This window comes from Trachemys scripta, chromosome 3 (genome assembly GCF_013100865.1).
Source record: "Trachemys scripta elegans isolate TJP31775 chromosome 3, CAS_Tse_1.0, whole genome shotgun sequence".
Lineage (NCBI taxonomy): Eukaryota > Metazoa > Chordata > Testudines > Emydidae > Trachemys > Trachemys scripta.
This window is the reverse complement of record NC_048300.1, coordinates 104,189,866-104,207,321: the sequence shown is the minus strand read 5'-3', so window position 1 is coordinate 104,207,321 and position 17,456 is coordinate 104,189,866. Positions and strand designations below refer to the sequence as shown.

Genomic DNA, 17,456 nt, shown 5'->3' with positions numbered 1-17,456 from the left:
TGCCAGCTTTACGTGCTGAGCCAAAACCCACATGACATGTCTCATGACTGCAATGGCAACCATAAGATCTTTGAAGCTCTTTTTAAGAGAAATTAAATGCAGAAAACTAAGATAACACAATATTAGCTTCCCACAATAAATATTTTAATGTATCAAGAATCACAGAAAGGCTATTTGCCAGTAGCCGTGATTCTTCAGTCACCCTGTGCATTTATACTTGGGGGATGGTACCCCTGCCATCTCAAGCTCATGAACCCCTCTTGAAAATCCTATCTGTGGGAGCTGAATGATCATACCCTTTTCGAAACATTCAGACTCTAAAGGGAGTGCAGCTCCCAGTTGCCTCAGTTCCTTCTCCTGAAGCACAGAGTCCTATGTGAATAGAGAACTGTCGGGTAAAAGAGAGGGTAAGTGTGAATATGCAGAAGCAACTTTCAAAGAATCACTGTTACTGGGAGGTAATCTAGATTTTTTCTTCAATGGACCCCTGCACATTCCGACTAGTGGGGGATTAGTGAGTAGTACAGCCCCAGCGGAATGTAGCCTGAAGAGTTCTCAGGAAAAGACTGCAGAATACCTCTCCTAAATCCATAGAGTTTACTGAGTTTATAAACAGCACTCTAAATAGCTGTTCTGTAGAGTTCAGCAACTGAGATAAGTCTAAGGCATCTCACAGACTCAGCACTGGCCTTACTGAGTGAGCCTTAAGCCCTGATGGGATGTGGACTTCAGCTATGTTATAACAAAACTGTGTAGGATCTAATCCTCTAATAATCTCTGGGTGAATGGCACTCTTCCCCATACAGGCTAAAACCATCGGTTGAACTGCATAAAGTTTAGTTATTTCCAAATGGAAAGAGAGAACCCTTTTCACAGTAAACATATGGAAACAAGCTTCACTTCCATAGGCTACGGGCTTAGGGGAAAGAGACAGGGAGCAGATGGATTGGTTGATGTGGATGTGTGAAACCACTTTGGGAATCAACTTAGGATGTGACTGAAGGCCCAATTAGCACACAACTGCAGCCCAGCTCAAATGCTAAAAAGGGCGGCCTGTGGGCTGAGGTCTGCCAAGTTCCTGTCTGCCTGCCGCAGAGGGGTGAGGGCTGCCCTGTTGTCCAGCATAGTGGGGATGAGGTCGGGGCTGCCAGCCCGCCCCTCATGGTGGGGGTCCAGGTCAGCCACCCAGCCCCGCAAGCTCCAGGGTCTGTGTCTAAGGCAGCTGGCCCACCCCACATGGCAGGAGTCTGGGGTCCAGGGCAGCCACCCAGCCTTGCCAGCTCTGGTCGGCTCTGGCAGGGGTCGGGTCCGGCAGCCGGCTGGGGCGGCCCCATGGGGGTCGGGGCGGGCGGGCAGCCAGTCCCACGCAGCAGAGTTCTGGGGTTCAGGGTCCAGGCTGCAGCTGCCCTGCCACCTGGCTCCTGAAGCCCAGGTAACACATTGTGTATTAAGTTGAGAACCACTGCCTTATGTAATGTGGTATGAGATTAGTCATTAGGATTTGTAATTCTTCACTAGCTCTCCTGATAGAAGTAATACTCATGAGAAATGCCATTTTATAAAGATAAATGTGTAAGGGTGCAATCCCCCCTAAGGCAATGTTTTCCAAACTTTTGAATGCTGGCTAACCTCTTTGGGAAAATGAAACCAACTGTGCCACCTCTGCTACACTGCCATGTGCTGTTAAAGAACTACATACCTTAAATTTATGCATCTTCCATGATTCTTACCCTCCAGGCACCATCCACACTAGGTCAGTGTTTCCCCAGAAAGATTCACATGATAAGTAAGGCAGACCCTCTGTTCTTAGGCTTCACAATCTATAAAAGGCCTGTGATGGGGTATACACCGCACACTTGCCCTTAAGGGGTTAATGGAGGCCAAATGGGCCAATTAACTTATTAGGCTGAAGGCTAAGAGAAAAGCCTTAATTAGAAGAAGCTCACCTTCTGTGCAGGAAATAGCAGAGCCTATATAAGCCAGGAGGCTGGCAACAACAGAGAAAGACTTCAATCACTCCATAGGAAAAGGGAAGAGTGTTTGGAGGCTACATAGGCTGCAGTTGTTCCCTAGGAGGAGGGAGTGCTGAAGCTGGCAGACCCAAAGATGCAAAGGAGAGCCCAAAGGTTAGGAAAGGGCTCAGGGAAATGCAGCAAGGTATGGAGTGAAACAGACCTTGACTGCTGACTAGAGGGTCTCTGAACCAGAACCCGGAGTAGAGGGCGAGTCAGGGTTCCCAAAACAGCCACTGGGGAAGTGGCACCAGCAGGGCAGTATGTAGGAAGATTGCCTGAGCCTGTGTGGGGAAAGAAACTTTCCAACCCCAGGAAGGGGAAGCCAAAATAGTGACCAAGCCAGAGAATTGGGGGGAGGGATAGCTCAGTGGTTTGAGCAGTGGTCTGCTAAACTCAGGGTTGTTAGTTCAATCCTCACTTAGGGATCTGGGGCAAAATCAGTACTTGGTCCTGCTAGTGAAGGCAGGGGGCTGGACTCGATGACTTTTCAAGGTCCCTTCCAGTTCTAGGAGATGGGATCTCTCTATTAATTTAAAAAAAAAAAAAAAAAAAAAAAAAACTGAGTCACAAAGAGGCTGCAGCAACTCCTGGGGCAAGACAGGAGCTGCAGACAAAGAGGCAGAGGGACAGTGTGCAAAAACAGGAAGGGGCGTTGACCTGGTAAGCTATTCCCCAGAATGACAAGAAGGAAGCGCCATACCTGCAGTGAATAGAGCACCCCATCACAAATCAGCAAGTCATATCCATAGGACTACTTCAGCATATCCATAGGACCACAGGTCCCTGCATAAAATCCTTTCAAACTCACAAGGACATAGAAGGAGCTGCCCCCAAAAGTCAGAGACAGCATGCTCTTGGTGACAAGGTGAACATGAATGACCCTCAAATCCCATACTGGATGGCACAGAGACTGTTGCCAGTCCCAAAACACAGATTCATGCTAGAGGGTTTTGAAACTGTTCTGGGCCAGAAGAGAATGTATCTAGAGAAGCAATAATAATAATAATGGGGGTGATAATATTTTAAACGCGAGTTCAACACGGAGGTTCAAGGATGTTGGACAGAGTCAAAGAGATGTGGATAAGAGAAAAGTTAGCTGGTGGTGCTGAGATCACTGCATTGTAGACTCTAGTGCTGGTGTGGTTGCTCTGGAGTATTATCCTTAGAATGGGGTCAATGTTTTTTTCTGTTTTGAGAAAGACATTCTCAGTACTAGATAAAGGATCTCTCTTTTCCTTTCTCTTGGCAGGAAAAGTTAAGAGAAATTTGCCAGAGAGATATATTAAAAGCATGGCAGCTTACATGGGCTGAGTCATCAGTGCCAGACTTCTGGGTTCAAGGAGGCATCATTTTTTCCAAAAGTCTGATAACAAAGTTACCCGGAGGCCCTCTGAAGTGTCAGGTTTTGTTGGCATGCTGCCAGAACCAGGTTAAAGTGCCAAACCTTAGGACTCTTAGCAAGGTTCACCAATGCAGCCAACTCAGTGGTTTATTGATTGTCACATTAAATGGAAGAGTCATGGACTTAGACAAACCTGTGCTCAACCTCACTTAAAGTCTAGTGCTGAAGCCAGCATGACAGCAGATGACTTGGGCCATTATGTGGTCATAGGCTTCATCACCAAAGACAGACATTGTGGGCCCTGGATGGAACCCTGGCCTTCTGGAGTCTCAGCCTGTGCATTCAAGTTTTCTCCCATGAAGTACAGAGTCAGAACTGTCTGTAACGGGGTGGACACCTGCTCCTGCCCTGAGGGGTTTGGAACAGCCCTGGGAGAAGGCTGGGGCAGGGAAGCAGCTACTGGGCCGATTGGGGAAGTAGCTGCAGCTGGGCCACGCCCCAATCAGAGAGCCCAGCTGGCCCTAGAAAGAGGCTGGGACCCAGCAGCTCAGGAGTCTCTATCTTCAGAGGGAGAAAGGCCTGGCTGCAACGAGCAGAGACAGGGTACCTGAGTGGAGCAGGGCTGGGGAAAGGCGGAGGAGGTGGGGAGCTTCAGCCTGGAAAGCCCAGGCTGCGGCCTAGTATTAGGCCAAAGGGTACTGGGGGTTGCAGAGGGCAACCCAGGTGTAGGCCAAGGCAGCAGGTCCAAACCCAACCTTGCCTGTGATGAGTGGCTGATACTGCAGTCTGCCCCTGAGCCTGGGGCTAGATGGTGACTGGCAGTAGCCTTATTCTGAGGCGAGGTGCGGTCAGTGGGTGGGGGTTCCCCTGGGAGGGGAGACCCAGCGTGTGTGGGTATTGCCAGGGGGCAGCACCCAAAGCAAGGGGCACCGGGGTCCTGGGAGGAACATGGGGGCCAGTGCAGACGACAAGGCGGATCACCGGCCTGCAGAGGGCGCTCCAGAGGCTGGTGAGCTAATTCTCTAGACGACCAGCAGGAGGTGCCGCAGGGGTGAGTCCGACCCCTTACACTGTCCCAACAAGCTTGAGTTTAGACAGCCATGCAAACCAACATTACTACAGAGCAGGCCTCTCCCAGGCAGATGAGACACTATGCATGCTCATCAGACTTCCCCCGAAAAATTGAGGGATTTCACAAACTCTTTGGGACACCAGGTGTAGAACCCCTGAGGTTTCAAAGAGACAACTACGGGGGGAGTATGATAGAGGTCTATAAAATCATGAATGGTGTGGAGAAAGTGAATAAGGAAGTGCTATTTACCACTTCACATAACACAAGGATGAGGGGGTACACAATGAAATTAATAGGCAACAAGGTTAAAAATAACATACAGAAGGACTTCTTCAGACAATGAACAGTCAACCTGTGGAATTCACTGCCAGGGGATACTGTAAAGGACAAAAGTATAACTGGGTTCAAAAAAGAATTAGATAAGTTTATGGAGGATAGATCCATCAATGACTATTAGCCAAGATGATCAGCAACTCAACCCTACACTCAAAGTCCCTAAAACTCTGACTGCTGGAAGCAGGGCCTGGACAACAGTGGATGGATCACTTAATAAATACCCTGTTCTCTTCACGCTCTCTGCAGTTTCTGGCACCGGCCACTGTTGGAAGACATGATACTGGGATAGATGGATCACTGGTCTAACCAAGTATGGCCATGCTTATATTTTTACGTAAAGTCTTGCAAGTTACACAAAAAAAGGCAGAAAACTCTCTCAAAACTAACAAAAATCCACTATTAACTACAAACACACACATTTTTAATATATATATATATAGATAGATAGATATATAAAGAAGAGGTGCTAAGTAAGGGTCTGAGTGTACAGGCATGGACAAAGCAAAGGTTTCTGTATACTCTCCACCACAACAGTAAAGAAACTTATGATGTTAGAGTTAAAGATTACAAGACCATAAGGATCACCATTGTGATCATCTAGCCTGACCTCCAGTATAACACAGTTCACAAAACCTCCCCAAAATAATTCCTAGAGCATATCTTTAAAAATTGTCAGTGATGGAGAATCTACCGCAACCGTTGGTAAAATGTTCCAGTGGTTAATTATTCTCACTGGTAAGCCTTATTTCCTGCTAAACCCAGGGTTGTGAGTTCAATCTTTGAGGGGGCCACTTAAGGATCTGGGGCAAAATCAGTACTTGATCCTGCTAGTGAAGGCAGGGGGCTGGACTTGATGACCTTTCAGGGTCCCTTCCAGTTCTAGGAGATCTCCATATATGTATTTTAACTTCCAGCCATTACATCATTATACCTATCTCTGCTAGACTGAAGAAGAGTCCATTATTAAATATTTGCTCCCCAAGTAAATACTTACAGACTAATCAAGTCACCCCTTAACCTTCTCTTTATTAAGCTAAGTAATTGAGTTCTTTGAGTCTATCACTATAAGGCATGTTTTCCAATCCTTTAATCATTCTCACAGCTCTTCCTGAATTGTGGACACTAAAACAGGACACAGTGTTCCAGCAGCGACCACACCAGCGCCAAATATAGAGATAAAATAACCTGTTTACTCCTACTCGAGGTTCCCCTTTATGCATCCAAGAATCACATAAGCTGTTTTGGCCACAGCATCCCAATGGGGGCTCATGTTCAGCTGATTATAAAAAAGGTTTGGGAGTCATAGTGCATAGTCACTACTTCCCAGGATAGAGTCCCCCATTCTGTAATATGACCTCCATTCTTGTTCCTAGTTGTATACATTTAGCCTTACTAAAACATTTTGTTTTCATGCACCTAGTTTTCCAAGCGAACCAAATCGCTCTTAATCAGTGACCTGTCCTCTTCATCACTTACCATTCCCCCAATTTGTGTGTCTTCTGCAAATTTTATCAGTGATGCTGATAGGTTTTCTCTCAGGTCATGGATATAAATGTTAATTAGCTCAGGGCCAAGAACTGATGTTGGAAACACACATGCTTGATGAAAATTACATTTTGAGACCTAACAGTTGGCCAGTTTTTAAACCATTTAAAGTACAAGACTTTAATTTTATAAGAGACTCAAGATGGGTGAGGTAATATCTTTTATTGGACCAACTTCTGTTCATTAAAGAGGCAAGCTTTTGAGCTCCATAGAGCTCTTCTTCAGGTTTAATCCAGACAGTTGGTCCAATAAGAGATATTACCTCATCCACCTTGTGGGTTTCATATCCTGTGACCAACATGGCTACAACAACACAGCAAACAACAAAAGTTAATTTTATATCGTTCTAATTTTTTTTTTAAATCAAAATGTTGTGTGGTACCAGGTCAAACACCTTACAGAAGTCTAAGTATATTACACTAACACCATTACCTTTATCAACCAAACTTGTTATCTTATCCAAAAAACATATCAAGTTATTTTGACAGGATCTATTTTCCATAAACCCATGTTGATTGGCATTAATTACATTACCCCCTTTTAATTCTTTATTAATCAAGTCCCATATCAGCTGCTCCATTATCTTGCCCAGGATCAGTGTCAGGCTGCCAGACCTATAAATTACCCAGGTCATCCCGTTTACCTTTTTTAAATATTGGGACAACATTAGATTTCTTCCAGCCTCCTGGAACTTCCCCACTGTTCCAAAACTTACTGAAAAGCAACATTAACAGTCCAGTGACCTCCTCAGCCAGCTCTTTTGGAACACTTGGGTGCAAGTTATCTGGCCTTGCTGATTTAAAAATGTCTAACTTTAGCTTTTGTTTAACATGCTCCTCAGATACTAGTAGAATGGAAAGAATGTTATCGCCATATGATCAAACTATATCTCCCCCACACACCCACCAAATACAGAACAGAAATATTTATGGAACACTTCTGCCTTTACTGCATTATTATTAATAATTCTACCATTTCCATCTAATGATGGATCAATACCAATGTCAGGAGTCTTTTTGTTCCTAACATTTTTAAAAAACAACTTCTTAGTGTCCTTAACTCTGCTGGCCACAAATTTCTCCATGTGCCCCTTAGCTTCCCTTATTATTCTACAATTTCTAACTTCCAATTTATATTCATTACTATGTAATTAATGCCAATATATATAAAAAATTTAAAAATTATTTATAGCTCCCTTCACTTCCCCTCTAAACAAGGTCTGTTTTACAAGCTTCTTCCTCTATTGTGGCTTTTGGGGCATCTAGTAAGGTGTTCTTAAATGATTCCAAATTCTCATTCACATTTTTCTGATTAAATTCTTCCAACTAGCTGACCTGGCTCAGAATTGGTTTCAGCTTTGTGAAATTTGCCCAAGTATATATATTACTGGGCTGGACTTTATTCAGCTTGCACATTATAAACGTGATCAAGTGACGATCAACCGTACTCACTCATACAGTCTCTTATACAAGTGCCAAATGGCATTACTCATGCAACGTCAGAGTCAGTTTTCAACAAGGTTTGTGCAACCAGCGCACTGTTCCCCTTAAGTGGAAATGTACAGAGGCTCTCAAAAAAGATGATACAGTATTCAGAGCAAAGTTAACTTAGATAGGTTCTACATGCTGACTATTTTATGGTATACATTAACAAACTACACATTTAAACAAGAAAACTAACAAAGTGATACACGTAGTATAAGCAATGTGGCTAATTTTAACAATAGTGTAGAAACCTTATCTTCCCCATAGTTAGTGCTAACAAAGTACTGGAGAAGGTAATGGTGGGGGTCTTTCACAGACCACCAAATCAAACCAGAGAACAGTATGAATTACTCCTTAAACTCCTCCTCTGAAATGCGTGGAAAGAAAACTCTTATGGGAAATATATACTGGAAGTCTCATGCAGATAGTAATTAAATATCATTAAAGTTTCTCAAACTTATTTAAGATGGTTTTCTAACACAAAGTATTGCACCCATGTAAGAACTATTTTGGACCTCATTATGGTGAATAAAGCTGAATTAATCACTGGACTCAGAGTTTGTGGTTGACTAGTGATCACTTATCATGACCTGATTATATTACGGGCAAAAGGAGGATGATTCCAACCAGTAAAACAGATACTTGGTACTTCAAAAGTGCTAATTTCCCAAAGCAGAGGACAATTATGAGCAAAATTGATTGGGAGGAAAATTCAGAAAGAAAAATGTCAATAAAAATTATGACCAAAAAGTTACAATTCTACTATCAAAAGAGAGGACAACTTTGGCTAAAACCTGGTTTAGAGCCAAAGTGGAGGCAGTAATTAGAAATGAAAAAGCAATTTATAACACATGGGAAATAAATAGCAATCAATAAAAATTAGAAGTTAAAAGTGCTGAAAATTGATACGGGAAGCTGAAGGCACCAGGGAAAAAATATATGCTTGGAAGGACTGTGGACAATAAAAGGTGGAGGTTTTATTTTTTTTTATTTTGTTTTAAGTATGTAAGCAACCTAAGTAATCCTAATAATAGAATAAGCCCATTACTAGATGGAGATGGCAAAATTGTTAATTAGGATGCAGAAAAAGCAGGGCGTTCAATAAATCTTTCTGGTCTGCATTTGAAAAAAAAAAAAAAGCAGGATAATGAATTCATAATACATGAGGATGATGAAGTACCTTCCAGTCCCTTAGTAACCAAGGAGGGCATTAAACATTATTTACCAAAGACAAACATATTTAAATCAGGAGGCCCAGATGACTTGCACCCAAAAGTCCAAACGAGTTGGCTTGGAAGACCTCTGGCCTGCTGATGTTAATTTTTAATATATCCTGTAATACAGAATAAATTCCAAAAGACTGGAAGAGTACTAATGTTGTGCCATTATTCAAAAAAGGGCAAATGAGATAACCTGGACAATGGCCCACTTAGACTGACATAAATCCCAGGCAAAGTAATGAAAAGCTGATACAAGAGTCAATTAATAATGAATTAAAGGATAGAAATATAGTTAATACCAGTAAACATGGCATTAGAGAAAAAAGGTCAAAAAAATCTGATTTTATTCTTTGATGAAATTACAAGTTTGGTTGATAAAGGTAACTATGAAGATAGATGTAATATACTTACACTTTTGTATGGCATTTAACTTCATACTGCACGATTCCAATTAAAAAATTAGCAATATACAATATCAATAGAGCACACATAAAATGGATTAAAAACCGGCTGACAGATCTCAAAAAGTTTACAACAGGGAATTATCACTGAATGGGAATATTTCTAAAGGGGTTCCATAGGAATCAGTACTAGACTTTAGTCCACATTTTCATCAGTGATCTGGAAGTAAATATAAAAACACTACTGACAAAACTTGCCTGTGACCACAAAGATTGGCAGAATAGTAAATAATGACCAGGACAAGGCAGTCACACAGAAAGATCTGTATCTCTTGATAAACTGGAGCCATTCAAACAAAATGCATTTTAATACAGCAAAATGCAAAAGTTATACAGTCAGGAAACAAGGAATTCAGGCCATATCTAAAAAATTGGTGGGGTGTGTGTATTCTAGAAAGCAATGACTCTCAAAAGGATATAGGGGTCATAGTGGCCAAGCAACTCAACAGGAGTTTTCAGTGCAAAGCTGTGGCTAGAAAGACAAATGCAATCCTTAGATAAACAGCAGAGTTGTAAGGAAGAGTGGGGAGGCGATTTTACCTCTGTATGACACTGGTGAGACCAATATTGGAATATTGTACCCAGTTCTAGTGTCCACTAAAAAGAAGTAGCAGTGACTTGATTAGAATATACATGTACTTTCACAAGGAGAAAATACTGAGTACACTAAAGGACTCTTTAATCTAGCGGAGAAAGGCATAACAAGATTCAATAGCTAGAAACTGAAGCCTTCTAAAGACTATTTTTACATGTATTATTAGATATGACCAATCCTTAGAATTCATGGGTGTTCTACTATTTGGCCCCAAAATGTTGGGCAGTTTGATAAAGTCAGTGAGTTAGGAATAAAAGTCGGTTACCAATAAAAGATAATTCAATATCAGAGGATTTCAATAAAGATCTTTAAATCACAGAAGAATTAAAGCAAGATTGAACTGATTAACTGTTCTTAACAATTACCTTGATCAACTCCAGTTAGCTGGTGATTGGATGTAATATTCTTGGCAGGTTCTTCTGCATCTTCATAGCCATACTCTTCTAATCGCTCAGCAAATGCTGAGGGTTTGTCACGTCTTGAGTAAATAAACTGAGCAGCTACAACAACCAGGAGCAGAATATTAAAAATAGTTTCCCCTTCAAACAAGTATCCCATTGTTTGAATACAAAATTTAACTAAAGAAAATATGTACTGATGGTAGCCTGCATTAATTAATTTGGAAAAAATAATCTCATTTTGTAATTATTAGCCTAGAGGACTGCACTGGGCAAAGGAGAGTCCATACTTAAATACTGCGGACGGCCCCCTTCCACCAAAAGAGGAGAGACCCCATGCAGAAGTCAATATCCATGTACCTTTAAATATAATGAACAATTCTACCCAGTTCAGTATTCTGTAACAAAAAAAAAAAATTCTAGACCAAGAGTTCTCAAATATTTTTACTTAGGACTCAACTTAACTTCATGACCCCAAATCTCAAGAAGTTTGCACTGTTTCAGCTTTAAAAAAAAAAAAGTGCATTAGCCATAATTAGTTTGTTTTAAAGTCCACTGTGGTGTAGGGTTAAAGTAGCTTTTACTAGTTTTTATCTATTCATAACAAAGTTTATTCAATTAATTCAGCCCATTTTTCTGTTCTTGAACTTTAATTTTTACAAATACAGGCCATGAATCAAAGTACTTTAGCACATGTTTAAAATTTAAACACATGCATAAATCTCAACCCTAATAAGCAAAGCACCTAAATCATATGCTTAAATGCTTTGCTGAATCCAGGCCCTAGTCATAATTCATAATTTTTCAAAGTTTATGTGAAGAAATTTCAGACTGGGAGTTGTCTGTGAACATTCACTACAACTATTTGATATATTTTATTTATGGTGTGTGAGCAGACTCTTGAGACATTTGGTTTCTACTTTTTCACTGTATGGCTAAAGCTTTTTAAATGAGAAAAGCAAGCCTTGTCCACACACAAATATTCTAGCTTCCATGCAAAAACAAGAGTTCAGTCACTCCGCAAACGTTGGTGTAATAATAAATAATAATAATTTGCACAAATGTTCACAAGTAGCAAGAACACACACCCTACAGATATAGTCAAAGAAAACAGCTATTCATTATTCAAGTGGTCACATACACCATTATGTAATATTCGCACAACTCCAACTTTTATACTGAACACATACAAATTTGATAATCTCATCTTTTAAGAAGTTATAGTCTTATCAAGTGTTTCTTAAATGCACATCATCCAATGTTTTATATTCAATCATCTTAGTTGCTGCAACTATTTGCAAAGCTATCTTTCTAGATGTAACCAGCATCAGGCACTTTTAAACAAAAGCTTACTGTTAAAAAATTTTGTAGGGTGCACACAAGCCCCAGCACAGCTATGCAACCCACTTGTTTAAAAACAGAATACATCTAGAGTCTTTTCATTTGTTTGTTTACAAGGTGAGATGACCGTCTCACTCCTTACAAAAAGAACAAAAAAAAACCACCAGCAAAGTTTAAAACTGAACACGAAGTAATTTAATTTTAAATAGGGAAACATGACGAAAAATATTGTAAATACATATCTATGTCTGCAACTGCTTACTATAGAATAAAGAGTAACCAAAGTGACAAATGACTATATTTTTAAGGTTATTTAGTTGCCTGAACACGCAGATGTGTGTCTACTGGGATTTTCAGAAGTGCCTGGGACCCTAAATCCAACTGATTTCAATAATGCACCTAAATACTTTTAAAAATCTGGCCCACATAGCTTTATTCTGGGAATAAATGTATGTTTTTGCAACTGCTGCTCCAATCACATTCCAAATATAGCACTACTCAGCCCGACTTGCCTTGGTTGACTTCTCATCTCTTTTACCCATCAGAAAATCCCAATCTTCTCTATAATTTATCATCTATATTTGTCCAAATTTCTCCAAATGAGACTTGCATAGACAAACATTTGAACTAACCTGTTGAAGGGGAAATACAACAATCATCTTCTACTGATTGGCCATAAAGATCATCATCTTCAAAATCTAAGAGGCAGAAACAGTAAGAATTAATCTACATATAATTTATTTTTTAAATATTTAACAAGTATGGAGTGTTTAAAAGCAATTTCTTCAATATTTTTAAAAACCCTCTCCCCGATTATATCATAATTATTCCATTTCAATATTTCAAAGGTACATCAATAAAAAATATCTTTTTAATCAGCTATAAGTAAGAATAGTAATATATGTATTGTTAATATTCAATAGACTATGTATAGGAGAGTGAAAAAAATTCAAGAACCCTCTAATTCCTTTTCTGTCCCCCTCTAACATGGAGCCTAAGCAAATCATGGGACTGTCTGTATATGAATATATATGAAATAAAACACTAATCAGCATCTTTCCTACTAGAATATTTAACTTCAAGGATAAATTTATAAAACCACATACCCAAAGTACTTTCATTGAGCATTCACACACGCAGAATGGTTTAGTATATATAAGATACTACAACAGAACACACTCACACAAAAGAAAATGTAACTACAACTGTACTTCTATTACTGTACTATATTATATAACAGGGACTGGCAACCTTTGGCCCACGGCCCGCCAGAGTAAGTCCCCTGGCGGGCCGGACTGGTTTGTTTACTTGCCATGTTCACGGGTTCGGCCAATCATGGCTCCCACTGGAGGCGGTTCACCGCTCCAGGCCAACAGGCACTGCAGGAAGCGGCGGCCAGCACATCCCTCGTCCCGGGCCACTTCCCGCAGCCCCCAATGGCCTGGAGCGGCGCACTGCAGCCAGTCGGAGCCACGATCGGCCGAACCTGCGGACACAGCAGGTAAACAAGCACACACACACACCCCCAAACGTGGTGCCGGCCACTTCCGGAAGCGGCGCAGGGCCTAGGCAGGCAGGGAGCCTGCCTTAGCGGCATGGCGCCACTGCCACCCCAGAGCCACTCCAGGTAAGTGGTGCTGGTTTTGAGCCCAACCCCCAGCCCTGAGCCCCCTGCCGCACCCCAACCCCCTGCTCTGAGCCCCCTGCCGCACCCCAACCCCCTGCTCTGAGCCCCCTGCCGCACCCCACNCTGAGCCCCCTGCCGCACCCCAACCCCCTGCTCTGAGCCCCCTGCCGCACCCCAACCCCCTGCTCTGAGCCCCCTGCCGCACCCCACACCCCTCCTCCACCCCAACCCCTTGCCCTGAGCCCCCTCCGACAGTCCGCACCCCTCCTCCACCCCAACCCCTTGCCCTGAGCCCCTTCCTGCACACTGCACCCCCTCCCACACCCCAACCCCTTGCCCCAGCCCTACATTCATAGCCCTGCATGCAATTTCCCCACCCAGATATGGCCCCCAGGCCAAAAAGTTTGCCCACCCCCGCCTTATGTTGTGGTCTGTTCTCTCTCTCCTTCTCCCACTCTCATTTAAAAAAAAAAAAAATTAGTTCTGCATTTTTTAAAATGTATCATCTCCTCATATTACAGTTATTCCAAGAATAAGACCTTTGCTGGCTTTTAGAGAAGGAATAGAAAACGTTTAGCACAGAGTAAGTGTCCTTCCAGCAATGTGACAGCAATGTTTTTTGTAGGTTTTCCTTCTATTTCCTTTTAAATATGAATTACAATGTCATTAAGTAATAACCATGATCTATTTTGATTTATTCATAAATAAGTGTGGCAATTACTACTATATTCATTTTTACCCATTTGAAAATAGCTCCCTCTCCTTTTGTATTTAAGATTTCTAATTTTTGAAAAGGTAATAACCATATCCTCAGTTGAATAAACTCTTTGGCCTTTTTGGGAAGAAGCATGATCTATTTTGAAAAGGTAAAGGAAGAACAGCAGAATTATTAAAAATAAAGCTGACCCCCAAGAACTCATACTGCAGCAAGTGAGCACAAGAATAGTTTGATTTTGCACTGGGAAGGAGATGGATTTTCTTCTTTTGTTTTCCCCTAAAATTTCCCAATTTTTTCACATTCAATGCAGCTTTAGGAGAGGCAGCAATGATGGGAAAGCTAGTGTAGAGAAAGGGCTAATGCCTTCCTGTGATTTAGCCATGGAGTCGTTCAGATATGTACTAGTACTCAACCATGGCTACTCCTGGTAGAACTGAACCAGCAGCAAATTTTAGGACAGAAATACAGGAAATATACATATTAGATGTATAAATGGTCTTTCCTGTCCCTAATTTCCATGACGAATAATCTTCACTACTGGAATGCAAAAGATTTGATATGGCCAGTCCTGCAATAGAAGTGATTTTTTTTTTTATTTACCTAGACAAAAATAGAAAATTGCATCATCTATCCAAAAAGTAAACTCACAGCAAAACCCAACTATGGTACAGGTAGCATGCCCCCATAATGTATGTCTCTGTGTGTGTGTATATGTACGTATGTGTACACATGTATACATACACACACCCCAAACTAACAAATTTGGATACAACACAATTTGTAGACCAAGTTTCTTATGTACATAATAAAATGTCCATTATATGCATATAGCAATTAAAGACTGCAATCCAGCAAACACTAACGCAAATATCTTTAGATGTGTGAGTAGCGTAGTCTCAATTAAAAGGATTACTCATATGTAAAGATATCCATGTGTGTTTGCAGGATTGGGACCCACGTGTTTAATAGGAAAACTGAAAACCACTTAAAGGCAGGGACATTTGTAGAGTTTAGCCCCATCTCAGACTAGGTGAAACTGAGTTAATCTCCAAAGGGTGAAAATGAAGCAGAGAAATCTCCAAGCAAATCTTAAGATTTGTCTATATTAGGTTAATTTGCACCAGTGATGCAAACTCCTAATGTAGATGCACTGATTGATGTAGCGTCACTTACACTGGTGTAGTTTACTCAAATAAGCTATAAACGCCACTAATGACTGCATGACCTGAAACTCTTATTTTCATAATATAGTTTAAGGGTGAACAGATACAAATTAGACCTGAATTGTTGCAGGGAGCTAGAGACCCTGGTAAAAAGAAGTGCAAAATCATTATTTAAAGTCATTGACATAGTTACACAGGTATATGAGCACCTAATATAAATTGCAGTGTAGGTAAATGAGATAGTATATCAAAGAAAGCTGCACTAACGCAGCTGTTTGTAAGAATATAGTTATATGAAGGCAAACTTAAAATATACAGAGCCTTAAATACTCCCATCTTAAGACAAGTTGTCTGGAAACTAGCTGCTTTATTACATGCCCTGCAAATTCCCTGTTCAGGGATCTGCATGTCCTCCCCAAGAGATTAGGGACTTCACCCAAACCTAAAACACAGAGGAAGGCAACTGACACCTCCTTGATGTTTCAAGTGGTTGTGATGTCATAAATTGTTCCGGGAGACACACTGAACACTCAGTGCACAGCGAGGTTAGGTAAAAATAAGCTGGTCTTAAGTTAGCACGATCCACGTGAAACGTCGTCAGTTTCAAACAGAGCTGAAAGTTGTAAGGTACTACCCCCGACCCTGTCTTCCCCTGCCAACTTCTGTGCTTTTAAAATGCGTTTCTACTTTTTAAATATTTGTCTCTCCCATGCCATGCTGTGGAAGTCCCACACAGCGATGGAAACGGGTGAACTGGTTTCCACAAGGGAGAGAATTAAACTGAGGTCACTCGAACTGCTGTCAAATGCGCTCCCTAAACAAACCCTGAAAGTTAGAGGGAAAATTGCCCCCTCCAACTCCTACTCCCCTGAGGCCTAGCACCCACACATCCCATACACGCCACTCCTGCTCCCGGGGCCTAGCCCCGTCCACGGCCTGGCGTACACACAGCATCCCCCTTCCCTCCCCCCGAGGCCGCCTGGGAGACGTGTTCATGCCGCTGGCGCTTCCTGCCGCCAGGACCGACCGGGGGGAGGAGCTGGTTACTGGTAGGGACCGGAGATGTGAAGGGCGGAGACTTCTCGCTACCTTCGTCGTAGTTATAGCCTCGGACGTTCCTGTGCCGGGCCATGGCGGCGGCGACGTCGCTCACACTCGGTGGCGTTGGCGGCCGCAGCCTTAGGCCGCCATCTTGGTCTCCGCCTGGCCTCTCCCAATCGCTGTGCGCAGGCGCCAAACAGCCTCCTCCCGCTCGTTTTGTCTGCGCAGGCGCAGCCTCTCGCCGACTGCCCGGCCGAAGGAGCTGCTCTGAGTGCGAGTTTTCCCCTGCCCCGCCCCCTCTAGCCCGTGCAGCCTGACCCCGCCCAACGCGGCGCGCCTGGCAGCACAGCCCAGTCAGGGCTCCGCCACCAGCCCCGCCCCCGACACGTGCACACCCTGCCAAACCCGACTTACATCAGCCGCCGCCGTGAGCACCCGCCCCAGAGCCCCTCGTGCTCCCTGCGCACCCCCCTGCCAGTCACTTCATCCACGGCCCTGCCTACCCTGACTGCGCTGTACCCAACCACCCCATCCCTGCCCTACCCACCCACACAGACCAGGCCATCCCTAATCCCATGTACCGGCCACACTGTCCCGTCCACACTCACTGCACCCTGCCCATCTTCCCCGGGTATACCGGCCCCCGAGAACTGCCCAAGCTGTGCCACTGCCCTGACACACAGATCATCAGTCCCAGGGGCAGCAGGTTTGTATAATTTTTAGTGGTGCCCAGAACGGGTCCAAGTCCTGCTCGCCCCCCCTACTCACCCTCACTTGCCTAAGGCTCTGGGAGGGCGTTTGGGTGTGGGAGGGGTGCAGGCTCTGGAAGGGTGTTTGGGTGCTTGAGTGTGGGCTCTGGGCTGGAGCAGGGGGTTTGGGGTGCAGGCTTTGGTTGGGAGTTTGGGTGCGGGAGGGGAGCTGGCTCTGGGAGGGAGTTTGGGTGTGGGATTGGGGCTGCTCAGCTTGGAAAAGAGACTAAGGGGGAATATGATAGAGGTCTATAAAATCATGAATGGTTTGGAGAACATATGGTTTCAGTCTGGACTTTTACTGATGCATATCAAAATGCTCTAGACCAGTGTTTCTCAACAACTGGTG

General features: G+C 42.9%; 1 protein-coding gene across 2 annotated transcripts in view; it reads right to left on the bottom strand.

The window, feature by feature from the left end:
* HBS1L (HBS1 like translational GTPase) overlaps positions 1-16,646 on the bottom strand; it is a 104,699-nt gene extending 88,053 nt beyond the window's left edge. Inside the window, exons 1-3 of one of the 2 annotated variants that reach the window (XM_034765606.1) lie at positions 16,407-16,646; positions 12,442-12,507; positions 10,436-10,570 (exon numbers count right to left, since the gene is read on the bottom strand). In XM_034765606.1, the coding sequence (XP_034621497.1) occupies positions 10,436-10,570; positions 12,442-12,507; positions 16,407-16,449 (244 nt within the window). In that variant the 5' untranslated portion in view covers positions 16,450-16,646. The remainder of the gene's footprint in view (positions 1-10,435; positions 10,571-12,441; positions 12,508-16,406) is intronic. The other variant, XM_034765605.1, reaches the window with a different exon arrangement.
* Between the last annotated feature and the right edge of the window lie 810 nt (positions 16,647-17,456).